This window comes from Clarias gariepinus, chromosome 25 (assembly GCF_024256425.1).
Source record: "Clarias gariepinus isolate MV-2021 ecotype Netherlands chromosome 25, CGAR_prim_01v2, whole genome shotgun sequence".
Taxonomy (NCBI): domain Eukaryota; kingdom Metazoa; phylum Chordata; class Actinopteri; order Siluriformes; family Clariidae; genus Clarias; species Clarias gariepinus.
The window spans coordinates 10,241,692-10,268,816 of record NC_071124.1 but is presented as its reverse complement, the minus strand read 5'-3'; the positions used below and the strand labels follow the sequence as shown (position 1 = coordinate 10,268,816).

The 27,125-nt window shown below is 37.4% G+C and overlaps 1 protein-coding gene across 2 annotated transcripts in view; it reads left to right on the top strand.

Moving 5' to 3' along the window:
• Positions 1-27,125, top strand: part of efr3a (EFR3 homolog A (S. cerevisiae)) — a 77,208-nt gene that overhangs the window by 37,444 nt on the left and 12,639 nt on the right. For both annotated transcript variants that reach the window (XM_053486379.1, XM_053486378.1), the window contains 10 exons: positions 5,192-5,299; positions 12,668-12,746; positions 13,082-13,217; positions 18,647-18,814; positions 19,066-19,180; positions 19,367-19,418; positions 20,242-20,414; positions 20,525-20,600; positions 24,823-24,984; positions 25,084-25,215. In XM_053486379.1, the coding sequence (XP_053342354.1) occupies positions 5,192-5,299; positions 12,668-12,746; positions 13,082-13,217; positions 18,647-18,814; positions 19,066-19,180; positions 19,367-19,418; positions 20,242-20,414; positions 20,525-20,600; positions 24,823-24,984; positions 25,084-25,215 (1,201 nt within the window). The remainder of the gene's footprint in view (positions 1-5,191; positions 5,300-12,667; positions 12,747-13,081; positions 13,218-18,646; positions 18,815-19,065; positions 19,181-19,366; positions 19,419-20,241; positions 20,415-20,524; positions 20,601-24,822; positions 24,985-25,083; positions 25,216-27,125) is intronic.

The window sequence follows — 27,125 nt, the reverse complement described above, 5'->3', positions numbered from 1 at the left end:
TATGTAACTGGAGTTTAAATTGCATGGAGTTAACTGGAGTTAAGAAATCATTAAAATATATAAAAGTTTCAATGTAAAATTCTCTACTTTAGTATGAAAGCTTTATTTTTTATTTATTTTTTATTTATTTTTAAACAAATTGTTGAGGCACTTATGTGAGAATATGAGAACTCCTCCTGCACTGACTTGGGTTTAGTGCCACAAATAACACTTGTGAAACCTACAACAAGTTTTGTCAAAGCTGTCTGTTTAGTTTTCACAAAATGTTCTCTCCTTGTATCTTTATAATCATGATTTGAGAAGAACAAACAATAATAAGTAATGTTTTATCTCTGTTGCTTTATATCTTGCTTAAAGGTACAATTACTCAAGATTAGTGATCTAGATTCGTACCCACAAGTTTTGATATATATGCCTATACAACAAGCTTCTCCTTCAGGATATATGGTGCCCTGTAGCATCAGTATTAGGATGGCCTGTCATAAAAATAATTTAAATCACTTAGGCAGGTTGGTTATTTATTAAGAGCCTACTTCATTATTTAGCCATATCGACACCTCAGTGACTTTCGATTCCCACCCAATGCACAAACCTCAGCTACTGGATGCAGTGCCGGTCCCATGCCTGGATAAATTTGGAGGTTGCGTCAGGAAGAGTATCTGGTGTAAACTCGTGCCAAGTTGTTTGCGGATCAGATGGTCTGCTGTCTAGCAACAATACTATTGACACCTCAGCATCGCAAACATTATTTGTTGAAGAACATACAATTCTAGATTCAGATTCCCATTGCTGTTAGTGCAGCACATACGAGTTTAGATATTCGTTTACATACTGCATTTCTTTTGCATTTCTTTTTGCACATTGGGAGGCAGCACAGCATCCTTTATGGAAGAAGTAAATTATAGAGTATACAAAGTTTGTTTAGAGTAGTAAGGAAGTAGTATTTTCCCCAGAACTAAATGTTTTAGGCAGCATGCCAGCTTAGCAGTCATTGCTGGTTTGGGGGTTTAAATCTAGTGTGTGTGGTGTTTGGATGTTCTGCCCTTGCTTTGTAGGTTTCCTTTGGCCGCTCCAGTTTCCTCTCATAGGTAACAGGACATATCCCATAGGAAACCCTAAAACTGGTGTGTGTGTATGCGTGTGTGTTTGTCTGTATGCTCTGTGCCCGAAGTCCCTGGGGTAGGCTCCAGTATACACAATATAAGAGGTATAGATGATAGATGGATGGTAATAAATGTTTTACAGTTATTGTCACCTTAATAATCATAAATCACAATCGTGTCATAAATGTAACACCAACTACATTTCCTGTGGAATCTGGCTCACATTCTTCAGAAATTGGGTACAAATGTAAATTTTATTAAACTTGCCATTTGTTGCCAGGGGGAACAGATGTTTGTTGATGCACAGTTATCAGGTAATGGATATGAAAATTTACAAGCAATGGAGGGTACTGTTAATTTGTTTTGGTTGGTAATAAAAACCTGTGTCATGACCTGAATGAAGCAGGCCACGTGTGTAGCTCTACAGTCAATATATAGAATCTATTGTCTGTCTTCAACTATTTCAAATGATATAGGTTTCTCTGCAGGAATTCACTCAAATGTTTTATTATTATAAAAAAACAACATTTTAATAGACACAGGATTTTAAAATGATGCATTGTTTAGTTGTTTGCATGCATCATTGCATTAGACATATGGACATTAGACATTAGACATATGGACATATGGACATTTCTCCAGTACTTGGACTAACCCCCCTCCCCCCGAAAAAAACAAAAAAAAAAACAAAAAAAAAACACCTCAGTTGTGTTGGACTAATGGTACTTAGTTATTAACCTAGTTAACCCAGTGTAAGTATGTATCCAATGTTGTAAACATTAAAGCACTTTTTGTAAGTCGCTCTGGATAAGAGCGTCTGCCAAATGCCTAAATGTAAATGTAAATGTAAACATTAAGCCATCATTTCATTCTACTCGAGTCATGTGTGTCTTGTGGACGTGCATGTTTAGAATGCTGATGTGTCTGATAATTGTCGCATCTGTGTGGCTGTGCATTAGGGACTGTGAATGCGTGTGTGTGCGTGTGTGCGTGCGTGTGCGTGCGTGTGTGCGTGTGTGTGTGTGTAAGACTATACTGTTGTTGCTTATAATAAGAGACTGAAAGCTGATCAGGAATATTGACCTGGCCGTATCAGTGATATAAACATGTCAACATCCACGCAATCCATCTTTTTGTCTGGGTTCTTGTTGGAGCGATGTTTCAAGAACGAGTCATTCAGTGTTTGTGGGATTTCTCTAGAATTATTTTTGTACCTAGCAGCTGAGTGGTATAGATTTTTGGGATTGATCTAAGCAGGGTCAAGGTCACATGCCGAGAACGGTTTTCTTTTCTTTAAATACCTTCTTTTATGTGTGTTGCACAGAGAAACTATAGACACATTCAGCACATGTTCAGGACCTTTAAACCTATTCTGTGGTTATTTAAGATTTTTGTCTGGCGGTCTACCAGTGCAATTGTCCGATGAAGATTGCAGTCACCTCGACCCTAAATCAATTCTGGAATCTCATCCGGTCATCAAAGTCAAATGAAATATTGTTTCTTAAAAAGCTTTCTTTCTTTTTGAAGTTTATTTAAAGACTAGTGTAGACATGCAAATGATTAGGTCTGCGTGATTTGATTACTTTGACAAATATTGTAATTGTGACTGCACCATTTAATGATTAACTGTACTGGCACAAATTAAGAGAATGTTTGCCAATGTTTATTTTTTCCTCTTAAAAGCATTTAAAAAGTAATCAAATACTTAAATTATTGTAAAACATCCAGACTTTGCGTCTATAATCTGTAATAAATTGTAGCCTTTTGTAATTAAATAATTGCACAGGTCCAAATTTGTGATTTAAATTATTATGCAATCAATTGCAAACTGTAGCAGTACAACTAAAACTACAGAGCTAGACTCGAAATATAAATAAACATCTTATTCTGTTTTAGATTATTTGATTTAAATTGTTTTGTTCAAGTTGTGGAAGTGTTAAAATTTATAAATTTTATCCTTCTGTTGTTTTGGAACAGGTAAACATTAGCCTGTTGTTAAGCTTACTGCCATTCAGGTCAAGTGAAATTTTTGCCACACTTATTATTTAGATCTTTGTGCACAATTAAACAAGAGAAATGTTTTTAAATGTTTGGTTCCTCAACAAGCTAGAATCCTTAAAAATACAGTATAGAAATATTCTGTACACAAATAGTCTGAAGTGCAGTAAAGGGAAAATAAAGGTGACTCTTCAGCTTGGTGTTAAGCTTGTAGCTGTGCCTGTAAGCTGGTTAAAGCCATCAAGTTGCTTTTTAGGGACTAAATGTGAGCTGAAATGGACAAGAAAAATAGTGCTCTTTACCAAAATATTTTAGGACAAAACTAATTTTTTTTCTGTGTGTCTGGTGTTCAATTGGCTATTTGTAATTTGAGAGCTGTTTGATGGGTTTTCTGTATTTAGTGTCTTTCTGATGTTACCTGAAGCTCTTTTTGCTGACCTCCTGTTAAATATAGACTGCCGTCTCATGCATTTTGTATTTCACAGCCGGTCCTCCATCGATCCATGAAAGCTGTGCACGTGTTTGTGTGTGTGCGCGCGTGTTAGAGACACCTATCATTTTTGACCTTGTAAGAACATTTCCCTGGTTATTAACACTTAACCATTAACACTGCCTTTTTTTGTTCAGTTTTCGGCACCAATCTGGCAAATTGTTGGGAGTTAAGTAGTTTCTGAACTTGTTGAAAAAACAGCCCATCTAGTGCCAACAGCTATGCCACACTCAGCATTCACACAGAAATCACAATTTTTCTTACTTTTGATGTTTTATGTAAATGTTATCTAAATCTCTTAATCTGTATGTAAGTGATTATATGATTATATAGCTGGAGTATAGCTATATGCCATCGTCTGTGGGTCGTGTTTTGTTTAGTAATTAAGGATTTACAGCAATCAGGCAATCCATTTACACCACATAACATTAAGTCATTAAAATTGATTATCAATTGTATACCAGTGGACTGGTAACAGGATCATGGGCACCTAAGGCTCACCCATGCCTGTGGAAACCAAAGACTAGCCTGTCCAGCCCGATTCCATAGAAAAGCCAGTGCGGCACAAATTGCAGTTAAAGTCATTGTTGTCATACCAGATGTGCCAAAACACCCAATGTACCACAGCCCACCATGCTTATGGACCAGTAGACAAAGAGAGTCTAAGACTGTCTAACTGGCCTCCAAACTCCCTAGATCCTGATCTGATTGAGCACTGATGGGGTTCGTGCGACAAACAAGACCAATCCACAGAGACCACACCCCACAGCACCCAAAGAATGGCCAACATCCTGGTGTCAGATACCATATCACAGCCCCAGAGGCCCTGTGGAGACAAATCCCAATGGGCCAGAGCCACCCCGGAACTTATACACTACGGAACTAACACTAGCCATAATGTTTCATGTTGTAATGTCATGGGGTGATTGGTGTAAATCTTAATTTGCATCCAGATTTTAATGATGCTTCTTTGTACTTATGGCTACAAGAATATGTAAATCCATATTATGGTTATCAAACATTACGCCATTCTATTTGTTATTTTGTCTTTGAAATTGCATAAGAACATGTTTGAATAAGAACATAATAATTGCTGACTGTACATTATTATTTTGTCAGACACTCATTGCTTTTTCCTTACAGATTCTTGCTAAGTACTGTATAAGTGATTATTGCTTCAGGTAAAATAAACAAATAAATAAATAAGTAAAATTAAAAGCTGAAAATTGTGTAAAGTGACACCATGCTCCAGTCCTGAAGGGGTGAATTTAAACACACTTTGGTGTTTGGTGTTAAAAACACCCACTAAACACCTGTTAGCTGAGATTTAAATCCGAACACTGCTGCTCTTCATGACTGGACCTTGGTTCAAGAGTCTAAAGAATTTTTTTTGATGCAGATGGCAGCACCTGGTGTTGAAGCCAAGGGCAGCCTGTTTTCTTGACCTTTTCAGTGGTTTAAAGGGCACTTTTGAATTTCTCAAAAGCAAAAAATGTTAATGGTCTGAAGCATAAAACTCAGAGTTTTTTTTGTGTGTGTTTTAGAACTACAGCTGTAATAATTCGTGATCATCTTTACATTTCCACTTTCTTTGTGTCAGGGGTGGAGGAGAGGAGAACCCTGCGTCCCTGGCTGAGAGCTGCTTTCGGGAGTTGCTTGGTCGTGCTGCATATGGAAACATGAACAACGCTGTTCGGCCCGTGCTAGTGTAAGTACATTTTCTATAATCAACGTGTGAACACTATGGAAACAACATTGTATCTAAAAAGGACTTTTAATTTACTTAACAAGTGGACTTTAGTACAAATCAAATGTATTCTGTGGTGATATGAGTAAAAACTCTCCTAATGGAGTAGACTGGAAAGCCCAAAACCCTCTTTAAACTGACTTTAGCACTGGATTTAAAGCTTGATGACAGGTAGCAGGGAAAGGGTAAAAAGTTATGGGCAAGCACTTAATCTTCTGTAAGCACGTATACAAATCTCTGAATCAGCGTTTATATTCTCATGGACAAAAACCTTGCATTTAGAAATTTCTCACAAATGTATTTATGTTAAGTAAATAAGAAGGTTAATTATATAAAAAAATCTGTATCCATGAGCACTAGAAGCTCAAAATTCAGTTGAGGTTGACAATGTAGACATTGGCCCTCGATACAGCCTAATTTGAATGTCTGCCAAGTCCAGCTGCAGCTAACACTCGTATGTAACACTAGAATACCAGCAATGGTAGTTGCTGGTACTATTGGCCTTCCAGACCTAGGGTGATCAGCAGTGGAACCAGTTGCTTAGAATCAGTTCCATAGCCTGGAAATGGTATTCCTGGAAACTCCAATTTGTCTAACAAAGTCTGCATGCATTGCACCAAGGTAAAGCATTATGTTGGCCATCTCTCAACTTGCACTGTCTGGAAGAAGCATAGTAGTGTGAAGATAAAATGCACCATCAGTACTTCACATGCCATCAGGGAAGAAGTATCCACAAATGAGATAACCTGTCCATCCAGTACATTTCAGGTCATCAGCTGACTTACTTTTATGACCGCATAACATCGCTGAGCCTGAACCCCAGATAATAATACTGCCTTCAGAGGCGTGATTAATGGCCACTATGCATGATGGGTATTTCACTTAATGCACTTCTCTTACCATGACACACCCATCACTCTGTTAAACTTGAGTCATAGGACTGCATTACACCGTTTTATCTTTATGATTCCTAACAAACTGAAGCCTTTTTTTTAGTCATCTCACTAACAAGTTATTTTTCTTATGCTCAAACAGCTGTTTAGTCCAAATCCTGTGAGTTCATGTCACATGGTGTGTGGGTATGGAAATGTTTTCCCTTTTACTATGAAAAATAGCTGTCATTTATGCTGTCATTTTTTTACGATGCAAATTCATCAAATGTTTTCCTGGTCCCAGATCAGTCATTGAGGATTAAATGTCTTTTTGAAACTTTTCTGGAGTTACTAACTTGTTGGTTTTAAATGTTAACATGAGTGTTTTTGATAGCAACAGGTTTTAAGACGTACCGAGCATGTCAGTGTGTTTAACCCTGCTGTACATGACATTACTAAATATTTCACAGTTTTACTTTCACATAAAGTTTGCAGGCAGGTGGGTGAACAATGTTGTTTGCATTGCACTATTTTTGAAAGGGCATTCAAAGTCATGCATCAAGTATAAACTAGCCATGTGAAGAAAAACGAGAACAATTCAGTTTATAATCCCTTCAGTGCACTCATGGTGCTGGTAGCAGAATTTTGCCAATAATGCCCAGCTCCAGTAACAGATGCCTTCTGCCTGGCATTTCCAGGAATCTCTTAATTTAGTGTTATAATTTTAGGAACCCAGAGTGATCTCTTAAGGGTTTTAAAATGTACTAGTCTCTGCAAAAAGGTCTTATGGAGTTAGATAATGTTTCAACAATTCAATATCTATAAATGAGATGCTTTCAGATGGCATTTTAAAAATTTCAGGATGTTTATAACCAGAGAGAGAATGTTAAAATAAAGGATGCTTGCACTTATCTATTTATATATTTTATTCAGACTGTGAGACTGGAACGTCATTGCTAAAGCTCTTGACCAATCTCTTAACCAAATTACAGCTCCGTATATAGAGCCTTCAATAGAACATCTTTTCAATCTCCTGCTCATGCAGCTTCACACAGCAACGTAACACATTCAGAGAAAAGAGCTATCTATCCTGTTCTGCATGCATGCATTTACAGATGCCTATAATTGTCTAGTGTTGCCGTGATTGACAGGTGAGAGAGAGCAGTTTCCTCTACTCAGAGAGCATGGCTAATTTTGCAGTCTTAGTAAGTCTATGGCTTTCACATTTGATCTCCTGACAATAAGATGCTGATATAGAGAATAACAGCACTGGGACGTTTCATCTGTATGTACCACTCCACTGGTGTTCTACTGACTGATAACCCCAAGGAAAAGCTTCCTGAGATGGCAATAGGAAGAAACCTTGAGAGGAACCAGACTCAACAGGGGACCCATCCTCATTTGGGTGATAATGGATAACAGAAATTATATAATATCATAAATCTAAAAAGAAAATTGCACGGTTTACAGTACTGTCCACCATGCTTCATTCTCCTTACCTTTTGGTAACTAAATACCAATAAGAATTTAAAACTTCTTTCATTTCTGTTAATTAAACTGTTAAATTAATTTAACTGTTACCTAAACTCTTAGTAACCAGCTTACAATAGTTCAGCCAGTCATCGAAAGGATATGTGTTAGTGCTAACACATGAATAACGTGTAAATAAATGTTATTAATGAAACTGTTGTATAAAAGCAATAACGCACCCAATGTCATGCTGTTGTGCTGTAAATATTGGTGTACTGATATTGCATACAGCAGCACTTTCTTGCATGATATTGCTTATTTAAAGTAGCTACTAACATTCCTTCATCAGTCTCTTATATTTTCTTTGTTTCTAAGTGAATAAGGAATGTTTTTAAAGCTTTTCATGCAACAGAAAAGTTAACATTTTTGTGCTTTGTTAATTAACACATTGTGTTTCTCCTTTAAGTCCCTTGTATGAGTTGTTACTATAGAAATGATAACCTTTTGAAATGAGCACAGCAATATAAACCTATAAATCATATTCTCTGGAAAAGGTAACATTTCTTATCATAATATGACCCGGTTGGTTGACTGCCTACCGCTGGTAAGTGACAAAATCACTTCACACACCCTAATCCGCCGTTTTTGCCTGGAGAGATAGTTGTCCCACTTTGGCTTTTACACCTTGTAGCTATAAATAAAGCTTGATCACACTCAAATGTGGTATTGATTGCTGCTAACCACTCAGAGTTTTACCACCAAATCAAATATCCATGGTACACTAAGAAGGAACGTCTATATCTTTTTGTCTTAATAATAATACGGTTTTGCTCTTAGACTTGTATCTAATTGCAGTGAGCGTGTCAACATGATTTTCTACAAACTATGAACAAAGCAAAAACTTCATTTTACTTACGAATTGTAAGTCTTAGATATTATATAATTAATAAGGCTCATCTCGTACAAGAGCCATCCACACTTTAACTCAACAGCTGACACATTGTATTCACTGCCGTGTTAATATATAGCCTATTAGCAGTTTTGTGACCCAAAAGACACTGCTTCCATCAGGGATTTTTAGCACCAGGATCTGATAGATAATTCCAAAGCTAATGTGCTCTATTTGGGCTGTCAAGGCTTGCTAATGAGATGCTTTTGTCTCTGCTTAGTTATCGGCCAATTAGAAGCAAGCTGGATGACTGTGAGAAGTGAATATCAAAGCATCACATTCAGCCTTTCTGGCACGTTCGACACATATCCTTTTGAACAAATTCTGTAATGTCACACACACCTTCTTTTGAATAAATTATGAGTATTGTTTGTTCCTTTCTGTTTATATGGTAATTTGCGTGCTGGTTAGTTAACATCTTTACGGTAGGGTGCGGATGTGAACAGCTTGTTCACATCAAGCGTTTGAGCTTTTGTGCTATTGCGTGTGTGTGTCAAGAGGAAGGTTTTTGAAGTGCACAGAAGAAGAGGGGTTTAATCTTTGGGGGACAGATCTGTATCTTTGATAGGAAATAAAGGTGATGGAGAGAAAGAGAGACTGAGGTTTGGAAGGAAGGATTGGGGAGGCTTTCTTCCAGGCATTCTAAAAATAGCTCAGATTGGGGGCAGATTGACGTCACCATGGCGACTCAAGGCAGACAAGGGAGGAAAAAGAGAGGATGATGGAAGGAAAAGAGTAAAGTGGGAAAAGCAATTCGAAGGATATTTACAAGATAAAAGCAGGTAATATCAATATTAGGCAAGCAAGCAGCGAATAAATCATATCAGTTGAATGGGTATTAGGATTCCCATTTTGTCCCTATGTAGCTTTAGTGTGTTATATATATGTCTGTGTGGGGGGATGATTATTAATTATTAATTGTTCTATTAAAATTTGCAATAGGTATTATTTTGTTATTTCTAGCTAGAACCTGAACAGAACTGGTGATGCAATTTTCATATTTTCTTCCCTCTGTTTACCACCACAATGGATTGGAAGCCTTTAAGATGTGATTGAAGTTATAAATGGAAAGTTAAAGGAAAATATCTCATTAACCATTTTTACATCAACCATTTTTAGTCTTTTCATTTCACAGACTGAAAAGTAATTGGTTCATTGACTTAGAAACAGTTTAATGGTCATTTATGATCCGTGTTATTTCATGACAGCTTAAGGAGATTAAAGGTCTGGAATTGATGGCAATTGTTGAATTTCATTTGGTAGCTGTTCATAGGAACTTTTAATATGCAGTTCAAAAAAGATCTTGATGCAAGTAAAGGCGGCCATCATTAGGCTGGACAAAAACAGAGAGACAGCAGAAACTGTAGGAGTGGCTAAATCAACAGTTTGTTACATTTTTTAAAAAGCAAACCAAATGGTCTAATAAAACGATAGAGGACATTTAAAGTGGATGATTACAATTTTTTTTTTAGTAAAGATAAAACCCATTTACAGCATCTAGTCAAGTCAAGAAGACTCCAAAGGCAATTTTATGGCATTGGGATGTACGGCTGCCAATGGAACTGGTCCGCTAATGTTTATTGATGATGTGAGTGCTGATAAAAGTAGAAGAATGAGTTCGGAAATTTGTACAGCTGGCCTACAAGGAACTCCATTAATGGCCTAAACATGTGGATTGAATTCAGGACTGTATGTGTTTCTGTATTGTGCAAGTAGTGTTCATGAATAATTGTGTGTACAGTTCCCACAGACAGTAGCGTCTCTTCTGCAAATTGACTTCTTTAAAACTGTGCATAAGAAATTTGTTTCCAAGTCCCGGTTTTACTTTGAATGCGCCTTGTACGTGCATGAAAAACAGAATAAATTATAGCAGAATGGTGGGATGAGACGAGTATACAGAACCAAATACAGGGCCCATAAGTCAAAGCACACATCATCATTTAATATCCAAGTAACTTCGTCATAAATTGCAGGACTCAAGGTTTCCCAGCTTTTGTTTCCATATTACCACTAGGAATTTAAAACCCTTTTAATTAAATTAACTGTTGGTTTGCCAGCTCAGTGCTAGTCCTGCCAGTTGCGGAGGTGTATATTTTAGCATTAACACACAAATAACACATGAATAAATGTTGTTTGTGGAATTGTTGTATAAACTTATAAACTGGTTGTACTGTTGTACTGTGGTATCTCAGGGTACTTACATTGTTGCACCCAGTCTTTGTTTCCAAGGATGGGAATTTTTAGGGGTCTAAGGGTTAGTAATTTAAGCTGCGTTCACTGCCTGGCCTCCAATCTTGACTAATACATTGGGTAATTAATAATAAAATAATGATAAATTAAAATGTTGTGTTCAGATAAAGTAAATTTTATAGTGTTCTAGTGTTGGTACCGATCGTTGTCAGTTACAGTTTTTAAAAAAAAAAGTAAAGGGTTAAAATACTTTTTAAAAATTAGCTTACCAGCTTTAATGTAATCAGTGATATTATTATTTCACGTTGAAGCCTACATGTATTTCTGCTTGCTTTTCTGTATTTATTAATACAAAGAAATAAAATTTTGTACGCTAAGTTGTGCATCTTTCTTCATCAGCCAAATGCATGTTCTGTTTAAAGTAGATTATTGCATTTAGCACACAACTGTTTATTACATCACTTTTAGTCAACATTTTGATTTAAACGTCAGTTCGGATATTTTACATGCGGATATCTTTAAAGATTCAGTTTTCAACAGTTACATACCTTTTTTGGGAGTAAGTCATGCCATGTCGCGCAATTGTTTGTGTTTGGTAAGGATTTGGGTGCTTTGTATTCTATTTTATATTATTTTGCACTACAGTCATTTTGGGTTTTCTGCGTACTCTGTGTATTTACGGTAAGCTATTGCGTTGATTGGCTCTGTTGAATAATGGGTATAGCCATGCACACTTTAAGGACAAAAGCGCTATATTTGTCCAAAACTGCTCATTACATTCTATTATAACTCCTACTTAACATTTTGCTTTTAGGTTATGGCACAGATTTATCTTCAGTTAAACACTTTCATGAAATTCCGTTCAGCCAGTTTTGTGTGATACTCTGACAAAATTGTCTGGACAGACTTTTAGATATTCAGATATACGGACAGAAATTTTTTGAGACTGGTTTTGGGTCCTCCAGTGTATGAAATATAAAGATGATATTGAAATAGTAAGATCTGACCAATGTACAGACAAAACCTTTCTTTTATTTATATAGATTTAAATTAATAAATCATTGTAGCTTGAGTGGTGCACTTTATGAAAAATTCAGTGCTTTATAAACCATATGTGCCCGATTCACACATGATGCGTAAATGCCATGTTCATAATCATGTTCATGATGATAAATCTTAATCTGACTGAAAGGTCATGCACATATTGAAAAGCATAATATGTTCCCAGTGTAGCTGTAAAATAAGGAAAGTACAGGGTTTGATCATTGCAGAGCCAGAGTTATTATAGTTATATATTTAGCACATAGTAATTATAAAATTGTTTATTAAAACTACTGATGTTTAAAGAGAGTTGCACAATTAAAATGTATCAATCAATTAAGCAATCAATCAAAAGGATTTCACACAAAACCAACCTGCAGCATAATATAGCTTCATGTGTACATGTAATACAGCTGAAAAAAAATGATTTATTTATTCTTGTTTTAAACCTAAAAAAGTAACGTAATGACTGAATGACTAAATGTGACACATTTAATATTCAAAGGAAAGATGAAAAGAAAAATCTTAATTAATTGTCCAAATAAATACTATTAAATATTGTATAAAAAATTATTTATGTGGCAACATGTTAACAAATTACAGTCTCAAGGATCTAGTTTCATTCTATTGACCCAGTTTAACCCGTGTGTGTGTGTGTAAGTGTGTAAGTGTGTAAGTGTGTAAGTGTTTAGGTGTGTAAGTGTGTAGGTGTGTAGGTGTGTAGGTGTGTAGGTGTGTAGGTGTGTTGGTGTGTTGGTGTGTAAGTGTGTAAAAAAGACTGACACTCTCTCGTTCTCTCTGTTCCAGACATTTAGATAATCATCATTTGTGGGATCCAAATGAGTTTGCCGTATCCTGCTTCAGAATCATAATGTACTCTATACAGGTAAGAGAAACACACACAGATTCGCGCGCACATAGACGTGCAGATTCCTCTCCCCCTCTGTCTCTCTCTGTTCCACTCCATCTTGTCTTTGATTTTCTTGCCTGGGGATCCCAGGTGTTCAGCTTTTCTCATTAAAGATAAGAGGCGATCAATTCACATCTGTAAGTGATGTTTGAAGGTGTTTTCTCGAGTGTTTGTGGATGAAGGTAACGTGCACATTAGTGCATACCGTGTCTGAGTGTGAAGGAGATTTATGCAGGAATGGTCAGTATTAATGGATGATATTGGAATATTAAAGAAACCTGTGTGTGTGGTATTTTTTTTTTTTTTTTTAGGCTCAGCATTCTCATCATGTGATCCAGCAGGTTCTGAACCACCTGGACATGCATAGTAAGAATACGCCAAGGGTACGAGCAGGTATCGTGCAGGTACTACTGGAGACTGTCGCCATAGCGGCCAAGGGCTCAGTTGGTAAGACATGTGTGTGTGTCTCTGTGTATTTGAGGCTGATGTAACAATTTGAGGTTTGCTTTTTTTTTTATTGTGGACTCGGTATTGAACCTGAACTTTGATTGAAACATTACTTCCTTTTCTGTTTGCAAGTCATTTTCCCTTTGTTCCTCTTGTCACGCTTTCATTGTTCTCTTGTCTTCTGCTTTCTCTGTTTGTCAGTGCTGCTGTCTGATAAATATGATTTACATGTCTCGCCTAACTAATCCAAGTCCATTTCACTCATCCTGTTCTGACTCACATGTGTGTTTTTGTTTGATCTTGTATAATCTCACTCTTTTCACTTTTCCCTTTCTGTTTAACTTCTTTTTCTTCCTTTTTCTCTTTAATGTCTTTTGTCCCACAGGACTTTCTACGCCTAAAAATCTAAACACTTATGTGTTTCTCAATCCTCCCTGTTCGCCACCTAATCTCTGGTTGGGTAGGTTAAACAGCAGAGAGCCTCCACCAGTAGAGTGTCTTTATCAGGTTGTAACCTTTGTGTTTGTAGTGAGATCTTCCATCTGCTTCTTTAATAAATATTGATGTACAGTTTAATTAGTTCCTATCTGGTTCTGCCTGGCTGGAATTCTCAATCTGTCTTCATTTGACTTAAAAACAGACAGATGATCAGTTAATGAAAAAAACCTGAGGTAAAGACTGGAGTTAAATCTTTCAGGAAGGTTTACTGCATCATACAGGTTAACTGACAAATGTCTCATCACGGCTCTGTGTATGAAAAATCTTGAATAGTTCAGTTACAATTTTTACATGAGATTTTTATGACGAGATATGTAAAATTTGGTTCAATATTGGGGAATAGACAGGAGCTGGAGCTTCGGCCACAAATATTTCTGAACTGGTTTGAACAGAGCAGTGATAAAACCTGCTGTAATGTCAGAGATTAGATATGCATTAGATGAAACAGAACTCTGTTAATAGAGGTGCAAACTGGGTCAGTCTTTTTCATTTAAAGGTACTGTTTAATCGGAGTAAGCAGAAATATGGGACTTTGATATTTTTTACATTAAAACAACTATGGCACTTGGCATACAGTATACCAACAGTACCCTTCCCAATACATTATATAGCAGAGATAGAATGGTATATAGTTTTATAATGCATGTTTTTATAGCTCATTATTTTAAAGATTCCTTAAAATTTAAAGAAATTAAGGTTACAGACATTTAACACTTTCATTTAATGTATGCATTTTTAAACTTGCATCCATGTAATGTACATGGAACAGTCATTTCTACCAAAGCATTACGGCTGATATTTTATTTTGTTTGAATGTTAAAACAATGCTAAAGACATTTCAACATGTCACATACAGTGGGGCAAAAAAGTATTTAGTCAATTGTGCAAGTTCTCAAATTAAAAAAGATGAAAGAGGCCTGTTTTTTTTTCCTCCTAGGTATACCTCAACTATGAGAGACAAAATAAAATAAATCCAGAAAATTACATTAAAGGATTTTTAAAGAATTTATTTGCAAATTATGATGGAAAATAAGTATTTGGTCAATAACAAAGTATTTGGTCAAAAATTTCATCTCAATACTTTGTTATATACTATTTGTTGGCAATGATAGAGGTTTTCTGTAAGTCTTCACAAGGTTTTCACACACTGTTGCTGGTATTTTGGCCCGTTCCTCCATGCAGATCTCCTCTACAGCAGTGATGTTTTGGGGCTGTCACTGGGCAACACAGAATTTTAACTCCCTCCAAAGATTTTCTATAGGGTTGAGATGAGGAGACTGGCTAGGCCACTTTAGGATCTTGAAATGCTTTTTATATAGCCTGTTTGGGATCATTGTCATTCTGAAAGACCCAGCCACATTTCATGTTCAATGCCCTTGCTGATGGAAGGAGGTTTTCACTTAAAATCTCACAACACTTGGCCCTATTCATTCTGTTCTTTGCACGGATTAGTCATCCTGGTCCCTTTGCAGAAAAACAGCCCCAAAGCATTTCCACCCCCATGCTTCACAGTAGGTATGGTGTTCTTTGGATGCAACTGAGCATTCTTTCTCCTGACCATATAACATTCTTCCAATCCTCTTCTGGATCATCCAAATGCACTCTAGCAAACTTCAGATGGCCTAAAAATGTACTGGCTTAAGCCGGGAGACACGTCTGGCACTGCAGGATTTGAGTCCCTGGCAGGGCAGTGTGTTACTGATGGTAGCCTTTGTTACATTGGTCTCAGCTCTCTGTAGGAAATTTACTAGGTCCCCCCATGTGGTTCTGGGATTTTTGCTTACAGTTCTTGTGATCATTTTGACCAAGGGAGATTATCTTGGTCTTGTATGTCTTCCATTTTCTAATAATTGCTCCCACAGTTGAGTTCTGTACACCAAGCTGCTTACCTATTGCAGAGTCTTCCCAGCCTGGTGCAGGTCTACAATTTTGTTTCTCGTGTCTTTTGACAGCTCATTGGCCTTGGCCATAGTGGAGTTTGGAGGGTGACTGTTTGAGGTTGTGGACAAGTGTCCAAATACTTATTTTCCACCATAATATGCAAATAATTTTTTTTTTTAATCCTACAATTTGATTTTCTGGATTTTTTATTTTATTTTGTCTCTCATGCAGTAGTTCAGGTTTACCTGTGATAAAAATTACAAGCCTCTCTCATTTTTCTAACTGGGAGAACTTGCACAATTAATGGCTGACTTTTTTTAATTTACACAATTATTCATGATTCTAGTCAGCAGCACCGTCAGGCCACCTCAAACTAACACACATTTTTAAACTTATCTTGTGATGAGAAATGCTTATGAATTTTAGCATTTTATGTATTAAATCCCCTGTCATTTTCTGTCTCAGAGTCTCAGAGCTCCTTCAAGGTGTGTAAGTTAATGCTTAAGCAGAAATAACCTTTATAATAAATTTTTTTACCTCAGATGTTCTGTTTCACCCCTCTCCTGACCACAGCGATTCAGTGCCTCTGTAAATAAGCCGCTCAGCCAAACCCTGCCAGAAAACAACAGTGTTGAGCAACAAGTCAGGGAAGGGTATTTTTAGGGTCACATTAAGGGAACAATGGCTTTTTTTAAACCCTGGTCAATTAAAAAAAAAAGAAAAATAGGGATTTTTTTGTTGTTGTTGTTTTCACATTTTTTTGGTTGTACACACAGTAGTGAGGCACCTGAATGTCTAAAATCATTAGAAAGGGAATTTTGCATAATAGGTTCCCTTTTGTATGGAGTCTACAGTCATCATTTTTGCTCAAGTTATAATTTTTTTTGTTGCTTTTTTCATTTTGAGAACATTGGAAGTATTTAATCAGACAGAATTATTTTTTTTCACATCTACCAAATTTCATGTGACTGGAAATTCTGTTTATAGAAACATTATTGCTAGAACTGGCTTCCCAGATAACATTTTTTAATTAGAAAGTATTTTATTTTTCAGGTGATTGAAAAAATTGTGACGATATAATTTAACCAAATTCGGTTTTGGGTTAAAAGCAATAAACAAAATCTGAGGCATGTCGCAGCATCCCTACTGCTTCTGACATACACATGGCCAGATTGTGCATTTGTGTAAAACTTACGGAAAAGAAGTAGCATTACAGAATGTGTTCAGGATGTGCATATCAACAAGGAGTTTGCAGCTTGTTAAAAATACATATAATTGTAGGGTTGTAGTGCGTAAACCATCTATTACAAAGTTGGATTTGTGGACAAGAGCAACGATCCGGAATGCTTACCTTTAGGCTGAGGCGGACCAGTGGAGCCTTTTGTCTCATCAGACCGAAGTTATTGATAATATTAAATCTTTTAATTTTGCTACCATTTTTGGCTGTAAAAGTTAAGTTTAACCAGTTTGCAAACTGGTCTTGGACCTTTTTAATAATTCCCTAAACTACAAATAGACAATTTGTGTTGAAATGTCGTCATGTGATAATGCATTTGTTTGTGTCCTCCACGAACACCAGTTGCACATTACAGAAACTCACCTGGGAGTTGTTCCCAAATGTCCTGTACAGTCCTGACCCCATTTCTAAATGTTTGGGTCATTAAAGTAGTTCCTGGGATCTGAGCATGGCTCCAGCGTACTGAAAAAATTCTACCTTGATGGTATCCAAGCACTAGTGAAATGCTGGGATAAGTGCATTAGTGTAGCTATATAAAGGTATTGTTTTACCTTCATAAATGTGTTTTGTTATTCTGCACAATCTGAAGATCTGGTTTGACATAAACGCCCTTCAAATATATGCTGGTTTAAAAATCCTATCAGTTAAATCATATACAGTACATGTTTCATCGTTTATGTAGTTAGCACAAAGCCGGCTCGTCCGACATTAAGCCCAAGGACTTTTTGCTTTGTTTGAGGTTGTTGGGAAAGCTCTAAAGACAGTACTGGACAAATGAACATTGTAGATATTGTACACAAGGCCGACTGAAACTGTTCTAGTGGCTCGTGTTTTGGTGGCCCATTAAACTCTCACTCTCTCGCAAAAATAGTGGAAGTAATGGTGATCTTTTATTCTCGAATAAAATGTTTTAAAGGCTATGGAGGACAGCTGACACCTCGCCCCTGTTATTCCCACTTGTTAGTCTCTCCTACTCAATCAAGTTTTACATTTTTTTTAAAAACAACTTTTCTATCCCAATTACAAGAAGACCTGTTATACAAAATGAAATTTACACATACTGTTCCGGAACATAAAAAAAAAAAAAAAAACATTGCAGTGAATGACTGTTACTTATGGCATGGAACAGCCTTATTCATGGATCATTATGTTTATCTCACATCTTTCTGTATTTCCCGGTGTTTATAACGTTATAAATAAGTGGCTGTCACTCAGCAGATGTCAGTTTCGTCAAATTCTCATTGTCTCCGTCGATCAACTACACATGCCGTGCAAAAAGAAAGACACGAGTCAGACAACGCAAGCTGTTTTACACACTTAACAGCCAAACAAGGAGACGAGTGAATAGACAAACAGATAAATTATTAAATAAACTCTAAAGCATGCTCAAAAAAAGGATACAGAAAATGCATACAGGTACAATATAAAAAAGAAATCGATGATGTGAATCATATCGAAGTTTACCATTTACTTTTTTCTTTATTTTAATATAGTAATATTTTACATAAATTAGAAAAAAAAAGAAAGAAATGGATGTCAAAGCTGGATGTCAGATATGATGGCACTGGGCATTTTGCTTTTGGCTGAAAAGCTCAAAGACCTGCTGTGCAGCTGCCACTTGTCTCCCCCTAGCTGTGCTGCATAGTGACTACACATAGAGCTACATCTGCTTCACTCATGTGTTTATTTCCTTTTAGCGTGATGCCAATTATGTGTAAATTCTTGTTTGTTTCCTTCCATGTTTGAAAGTTTATGTATAATTTATTCCTAATGGTGTTTGTGTGCATGTATGTGTGTCTGTGTGTTCTCAAAGGCCCGACAGTGTTAGAGGTTTTTAACACCTTGCTCAAGCACCTCCGTATGAGCGTCGATTTCGAGCTGGGTGACAGTTCTCGCAGGAACTCTGGAACAAGTGTCTCTTCCAGTCGCGGCAAAGAGAACGAGGAGCGTATCGTCCAGAATGCCATTATTCAAACTATTGGTTAGTTGAACTTAAACACCATAAATTTTACTTTTAGCAGCAGCAGGTCAAAAGTTTGGCTAATTCATAAGCAGTGCATTGTTAACTTTTTATTAATAATTCATCAGGTGATTTGCTAATTAATTACATATATATGTATATGTTATTATATAATTTATAAATTTATATGTCATACTTGAGCACTTACATACTTTTATGATTGCCTTTTTTATTTTTATATGCATTGTGTGTGTGGGTGTGCACATGCACAGGGTTCTTTGGAGGCAATCTACCAGATTATCAGCGTGCTGAAGTTATGATGTTTATTATGGGGAAGGTTCCAGTATATGGGACACCTTGTCATTCTCTGGACACTGTAAAAATTGGGTAAGGTATCCTGTGTCTTCTTTTACTTGTGTCTTCTTTTACTACTTCTTTTAAGTTGAATGCTGTATGACACTCTTTACTCTGAAAATGTTAAAAATTAAATCTGCACATAAGGTTTGTGTGTGCTCCACTACAAATTCGAGCCTTGTTGCTTTGTTTCTGTGTTTCACTTGACATCCCTTTCAGGCCCCAGGGTACTAAGAGGATTCAGACGATGCTTCTCAGTTCTCTTATTATGGTAAGTGTGGTACATTATCTCTGCAAACTGGTGTGTGTGTGTGTGTGTGTGTGTGTGTGTGTGTGTGTGTTTGTGTGTGTGTGTGTGTTTGTGTGTGTCATTGCATGTGTGCATGTCTGAATTGGAAGGTTGGACAGGACAAGCAAATGAGACACAGGTGTGGACTGTTGGCATTGCCTCACTGACATTATAGCCACCCGCTGTGTGCGTGTCTTTGTGTATGAGTATGTGTATGTGATTTTGAGAGTATGAGAGATTGAGAGAGAAAGAGACACAAAAAGAGAGAGAGAGAGAGATTTTGAAAGCAAGCACACAGCTGCAGCTGGGTCTCATAATGAATGGCAAAAAGCTGTCAGTCACCCAATTAGGCCGACAGAATGGCTGGTGGTGTTTGTGGGCCTGAGACATAAAGTGAAAAGGAATGAAAACATCGTCTTTGCGATTTTGTGAATTGTTCAAGAGCTTTTTTTTCCTCAGTAGTTCCAGTTCTATTTTAGCGTCCATTCTCCAAGACCTCACTACTAAGGCCATGATTTAGCCTTGCCGTTGCCATGGATACAAAACGCGTTAATTGTTCTCTGGCAAAAAGGCCTCATTTGCATATTTCCTCATGGTGATTAGTATGGAATGATTGCGCTTTCATTTCCGTATTGATACATAATTATCTATGTATATGCTCTCACTTGTGCATTACTGAATGACTCACATTGAATGTTGAAGAAATAAGGTGTGTTTTTTTTTTTTTGTTTTTTGTTTTTTTTAATATATAATAATTTCCTTTTCTATCTGATTAAGACATCATGTTTTGTGTTTGTGTATCTAGGTGACGTCTGGTTTTAAGTGTAAAACGATGAGTGCGGGTTTGCCGCCTACTTTCCTGGAGCCCCTCTGCTCCATCTCTCTGATGGAAGACAGTGAGCTGCGGCAGCTGGTCCTTGAGATCCTACACAACATCATCGATCGCCATGACAACAGGGCCAAACTCCGTGGCATCCGGTGGGTTTCAGTTCATTCACAATTTTTTCGTGTCTATCCTCCTGTGTGTTTTTGCTTGAAAATGTACTGTATAGCAGGTGTGTTATAGTGATCATGTCTTCTCTTCTCAGAATAATTCCCAATGTTGCAGCTCTGAAAATAAAGCGGGAGAAGATCTCCAAACAAGATGTAATGTTTATGAAAAAGGTAAGCACACACACACACACACACACACACACACACACATTCTGGTCCTGAATTACAGGTTTTACCATGATTGGTCACTGAAGACTAAGATAAAGTAATCAAACTATGTAGCCATAAAATAGGAGAACGATTGTGATAAACTGATAATGATGTGAAATATACAAAACAAGGATGCTCTGGTTTTATTTGATTAATGTTTGATCTACAATACTGCACAAGAAATGTGTTAAAGCAAGGATGCCTTTAAATAAACCTGTAAAGCGCAGTGAACAGTAGTTAACAAAATAAAGTCAGTTATCTGGCATGAAAAACACTTTAGTCTCAGGTACAATTTGTACAGTTTTATAAGGAAGTTTGCAAGTTTTACTGAGTATCCTGCAAAGCCACCCACAGGTCTGCTGATGACTTTAACTGATGCAGCTGCTTCTTTTTTACTTGCTAAACCCGGCAGTTCCATTTTATTTTATGTCGAAAATGTAGTCACTTATGTAATATCCTCCTTTTTTTCTATCATTTAAATATTTTTCTGTAACTTAGAATTTTGGTGGAATACAGATGCTTAAAAATTAGAATGTAAAGTCATAAAATAAAAATGAAAAAAATTATAACATAGTTTGTAGTAAAAAACACAGAGTGCCTAAGACTTTTGCACAGTAATGAATATGTAGAGTGCAAATAGACAATATGCAGTACATTAAATAAGAGCACAAAGCAAGATTATTAATTAGAGCCAATGACTAACAGTGCTCAAAGCTGTATATAAAGATGCATGTGCTTCAAATTTCCAGACTAGTGTCCTTGTGTTACTGACTGTCTTTGATGTTAATGCATGTTGTGACTGAGTAAAATCAGGACAGATGCTGCTGGAGGAGACATTTTACAGTCTGATGGCCACCCAAACAAAATTGCATAAATAACACTTGCTTGCACACTGGCACGGAAAAAGATCAGTAACTTCAGAGTAATAGATTGGAGTTAATGGGTAGCATAAAGCCTGATGGCTGTATACTTTTTTTTTTTAAGCCAGTATTCAGGCCAGTATGAGATTGTCTGGCTTGTTCAGCAGGAATTTGGGATCTTATGAGCTGTTACCTTTTCATTAGACTGCCGGCATTAAGGAATACTTTAATACAAGGAAGACAGAAAAAAATAGTGCAGTACACTGTCTTACATGTTAAAAAGCCTGAGATGTCCGAGCTTGCACTAACAGTCAAGTCTGGTTTAAGGTTTGTACCTCCACTTCCTTTCTTTTGGGGGGTCTGCCATTCTTTTTTTGCCGTGCTGAATGTCAATTTTGAATTGTTCTCTCTGTTTACAGTCAGATGCAATATATAATACAGTCAAACCTTGGACTTGAACTATATACTTGAGTATATGTTTAATGTTGACACAGGAAGGATGTAAGAGTGATTTAGAGTGATTAGATACTGAGTGTGCATGCGTGTGTGTGCGTATGCCATCTGAGTGAGCAATCAAAGATGGAAGGTGGGGTCGAAGGTGCTGGGGTATGTTTAGGACTCTGAATGACACTTCTTCGGGCTCTCCTGAATTGTAGGGGTTAACTAGCTGTAAAGTTCAGACGACTGTTGAATTACCACCTATAAGAGTGATCACAGGACTTTGGGCTGAAGTGGTTTTGCGGTTTTGGGAGTCAAACCAGGCATAGGACATGTTGAGCTCTTTTGTTAGGTGAAAGCTTGGGTTACAGTACAAGGGTTGGTAAAATTTGTAATTGGTCATACAGTAGCTTGAATTCCGTGCCACATGTGGATATTGTTGCCAAGGCAAAACGTTTCCAGTTTTTGTGTGTGGGCACATTTGGCCCCTTTGGATCGATACAGTCTGCAGAAGTCTATCATTGTGTAGTAGTTCATCTCCTGACCTGCCTGCAGTATTCCCAGATTTTGCTGTGTATATCCGGTGTGAACCACTGCTTTTGTTTCAGGGATACACAAATGTCTTGCTATAAATACATGCAAAGGTACACCAAATGATATAATTGCTAACTGTATCTGTGTATTTGTGTGTCAGATTCTATAAACATGTCCATGTCAGTGGTTTAAAGCAGTCCTGCAAGAATGTACTTTCACAATGACCAGTTTAGCGTTCAGTCTCTTGATGGAGATGGGTTGTAGCAGGAATGCTAAGTAGTCAATTTCCTAAAGTTATGTTTGGGGACTACAGTAGATGTTTCATATTCCTATAACACTGATCTAATATGTTCTTTCCTTTAGTTAGAAAGGTGACAAACTGCTAATGTTTCAGTAACAATGCTCGCAGTGGTTAAAATCTCTATAACAATACATGTTGTATTGTACATAGTGAAGCTATTCTATCTTAAAGAAGTATTCAGCAAATTCCATCAGGTTCTGTTTCCTTTCCTGTGTTCAGTATGAAATGTTTTCCCTGACCCAATCAGGTGAGACAAATCTGGGAAAAATAGGAGCTAATTGAATTAGTTGGAACTGCCAAATCCATTTGAAACACATTTGGTACATTAGCCCTGTCCAAATTCCACCATACTATCAGACAAGTATCATACTCTACTCCATACAGTTTATCACAAAGTGGAGTCTACATGTACTGTACTTGGATCATTGCCGATGTGCTGAAAATTATGATTCTGACCATGAAAGGTTTCTTGAATTATCAGTGATAATATATCAGCTATATTATTAAGTCCGGTGCAGTGGTGTAGAGGGCAACATTGCTGTCTCAGAGCTCCAGGATCCTGTTTTCAGTTCTGAGCTTGGATGAAGGTCGGTGTGTTTCTCTCCATGTTGTCTCTTTTTCTGTGTGGGTTTCCTAGGGTTTCTCCAGTTTCCTGCCACCTTGCAAACAACATGCCAGTAATTAAATTTTCTAAGTGTGATTTCACATTAGTAGAGGTTTCACATTAGGTATCTGCGATTGTTTCTGAGCGCACTTGACCCCAAAGTCTGGTTCATTTTGGGTCAGTGAGAACGCAATCGGAAGCCGTGCCCAACTCTGCTGGAGAGGGCGGTCTCGAGAACGTACAGGAAACTCGGACGCGGATCAAATCAGTATGTGATCGAATCAGTCGTCCTTAAAAATGGAATTGGATGCGAACTCATCAGTGTACAATGTGTCGCCTCCGAAATCTCTACCAATTTCCTCCTCTGCCTTACACAGTTACGGATAATAAAATAGGAAAGCACACTCTTCACATTTTCCCCGAACTATTAATAACATTAGGCATAGCGCAAAAATTGACTTCCTCATTCTGTTCTTTTCTTTGTTTTTAATGGCGGCTCACAAATCAGCTAGGTGTTTACTCTCACCTAGTGTATCAGCGGATAAAAATATGTGTAGACTCTTACCCAGTATTCCCTGCATATTTTACAGGTCCTCTGTGACCAAGAGCATGATAAGGACTTTACATAAAGTTAAGTAGTACAACGGTGAAATGCCCCTGCCAATTTAAGTGAAATGACATTGGGAACATTGGCATTATTTGAATCAGTTTAACTTATGAAAAACAATCATCAGATTTTATTCAGACATTCAAAGTAATCAAATAAAATCTATACTTTTGTGTTCTGTGCCATTACTTTGCTGCTACTTTTAACAGTACATACAGTGTGTTAGAGGCAGTAATACACCCTGGATGAGTTGTGAGTACACCACAAGACACTTTGCACACACATTCACATGCTTATTCACACTTCGGTTCAGAGTCACCAGTTTGCTTAGCAGATTGTTTTCGGGGAGTTGTGGAGAAACTGGAGAACCATGGAGACAGAACGAATATGTGAAAAGGCAAATAGGCAGTAACTCAAGCTTGGGATTGAACCCCTGACCCTGGAGCTGTGTCACTATGCTAATAACAGTGACCATCGGGACGCTTATGTTAAAGTTGAGATGGAGTGTTTTAAAAACATCGTCTATACATAAGGTAAAACTGAAAAGTGAATATCCTTAAATCTGTCTCTTTTGTCTTCTATGACTATTCCCTGTTTAATTCCCAACCTTCCCTACTGAATGCAAATTGGATGCAAAAAGAACCTACTGTCATAAAAAAGCTCAATGTTCCAAGCCTTTCAACTTTTGGTCTCATTAATACTTTTGACCAAGCATAAACAAGGGGCTACATCATCATACAGGTCCAGATTATTTATTTCTGACAACAAATGGGTACAAATTAGCTCAGAAGTAAATCTTTGTCTCTGTGTCTACACTTCTCCTGTCTCTGTCTCTGTAGCATGGACAGCAGTTGTATAGGCATATCTATCTGGGCTGTAAGGAGGAGGACAACATGCAGAAGAATTTTGAGCTTCTCTTCACTGCACTTGCTCTGCTCACTATAGAGCTAGCTAATGAGGATGTGATCATAGACCTTATACGCCTCTCCCTCGCTCTGCAGGTACACACACACCCACACAGACTAATCAGTTCAGTACCTTGTGAACTTAAATAATTTCCTGTCTACTGTATATTTAACTGCTTGTATGACTGGTTACAGGATTTGGCTCTAGATAATGAGGAGAGCATGCCTATGTTTATTCGCTGTGGTATTATGGCACTGATTGCAGCCTACCTAAACTTCCTCAGCCAAATGATTGCAAACCCTGCCTTCTGCCAGCATGTCAGCAAGGTACACACACACATACACACACACACACACACACACACACACACACACACACATCTATGCATGTTCTGACTTTTTTTCTATACTAATTTGGTACTCCAGTTGTACAATAAATCCAAAAACATGATCTTAGCAAGTAATGAGTGTTGCAAAGAGTGAATATGGTCTTTTTTTTTCTTTTCTTTTTTTTCCTTTCTTTTTTTACCGGACCGGGGCCTATAGGCAGATAGCAACCCCTAAAACCTTTAATGCACAATTAGCTATCATTTAAGTAAGAGAAGAAAATGAGGTGTAGGAACAACTCCTTTCAGCCACATGGTTTTGGCTAAAGGTACTTTTCTGAGAGAAACTTGAATATATATATTAGGTATTTCCCCAGCGTCATTTAGTAATATTGTTGCTGCAGTGGCTCTAACCATTACCCTTATTTAGTTCTGCAACACAGATACAGAACAGTCACGTGTGAACAACGGTTGTCTTTTCTAACATTATAAAAATAACTGTATGGTTGTAGCATTTATAACAGTAGACAACATTTTTTCTGTTATTTTTTTTTTCTTTTGTAAACATGCAGCTATCCTCAGATGTGCATTTAATGATGTTGATTAAATTTATGTTTTTTTTTAAAGAAAGACAGCTTTTATAAGACAGCTGCATGTTTACAAAATAAAAAAAACTGAATAATTAAATACAATTTCTTCTGCTGTTAGAAAAATATATATATTTGTTGCTCTCCAACAGAATGCCAGAATCACCGTTTGTGGATTGTTTTTAAAACAATACTTACATACAGTACTATATCTAATGATATTTCATTGAGTAGTGAAATGCATGAATTTCCTTTTGCCATCTCAGAAAGTTTTTCCTTTTTACCGTTCATACACATTTTTCACATTTCATACAAATTTCCATAATTTTTAGTGATTGTGTATAGCTGATTTGCAACAAAGTTAATTGATAATCGTTAAAAGCACTATACAAATAAAATAAAATTGAATGGAATATGCAGGGTGACTACAAGATTGATTACTTGCATTTTTCCTATATAATACGAATAGATGCATTTGAATTTGACTGTTTTCGACTTATAAATGTAACTGTTAAGAAACCATTTCGGACATTTTTTATTGTTGTTAAATGAGGGCCGTATGCACAATTATAAAAAAAATTTTTTTTTGAAAAGTGGTTCTCTTTCAAGCATACGTTTCAGTGTCTCACTATGGGATACGCCCCTTCCGCGTATTCTTCAGAAGCCCTATTACACTACGCCAGCCCCAATTGGCTGGCAGACGTGACGTTGTGTCTGGGAGTGGCCTCCCCCCCCTCCGTATAAAAGGGGCAGCACAACGTCACTTCGCTATTCAAAAACCTCTTCTCGCTTCACACCAGAAGCCTATCTTTCGAAACGACTGGTCACCGTCTTTCGCCTAGCTCCTTTTATTGACACTCCAGTTAATTCTAGGACCGTTTAAAAACAATATGGCTGCAGCAACGCAGACCGCCAAGGCTAGAGAGGGAGGAGACGTGCGTATTTGTGTTTGTGGGAACAAGATTTCGAGCAAAGACACACACCAGGTCTGCTCGTCGTGTCTTGGGCTAAAACATGCGCAACTAGCGCTAGACAACCCCGGTTCATGCGAACACTGCGCACGGTTCACCGCGAAGAGCCTTCGTCGCAGGCTAGCGCGCCAAGCTAGCCTGTCGGGCCTCGACCCACTCCTCTCACCTAGCCCCACTCCAGCTGCCACCCCACAGGTATCCATCCCTGTGGAGCTGCCCACCACGGCAGCCTTATCCTGGGGTGAACAGCTCGACGTCTGCGCCCCTCTACCCAGTGTGCTCAGCACTGACGAAGAGGAAGGCGCGCTAGACTTCGAGGAAGAGGGTCAGTCCGACTTTCTCCTTTCTGAGGA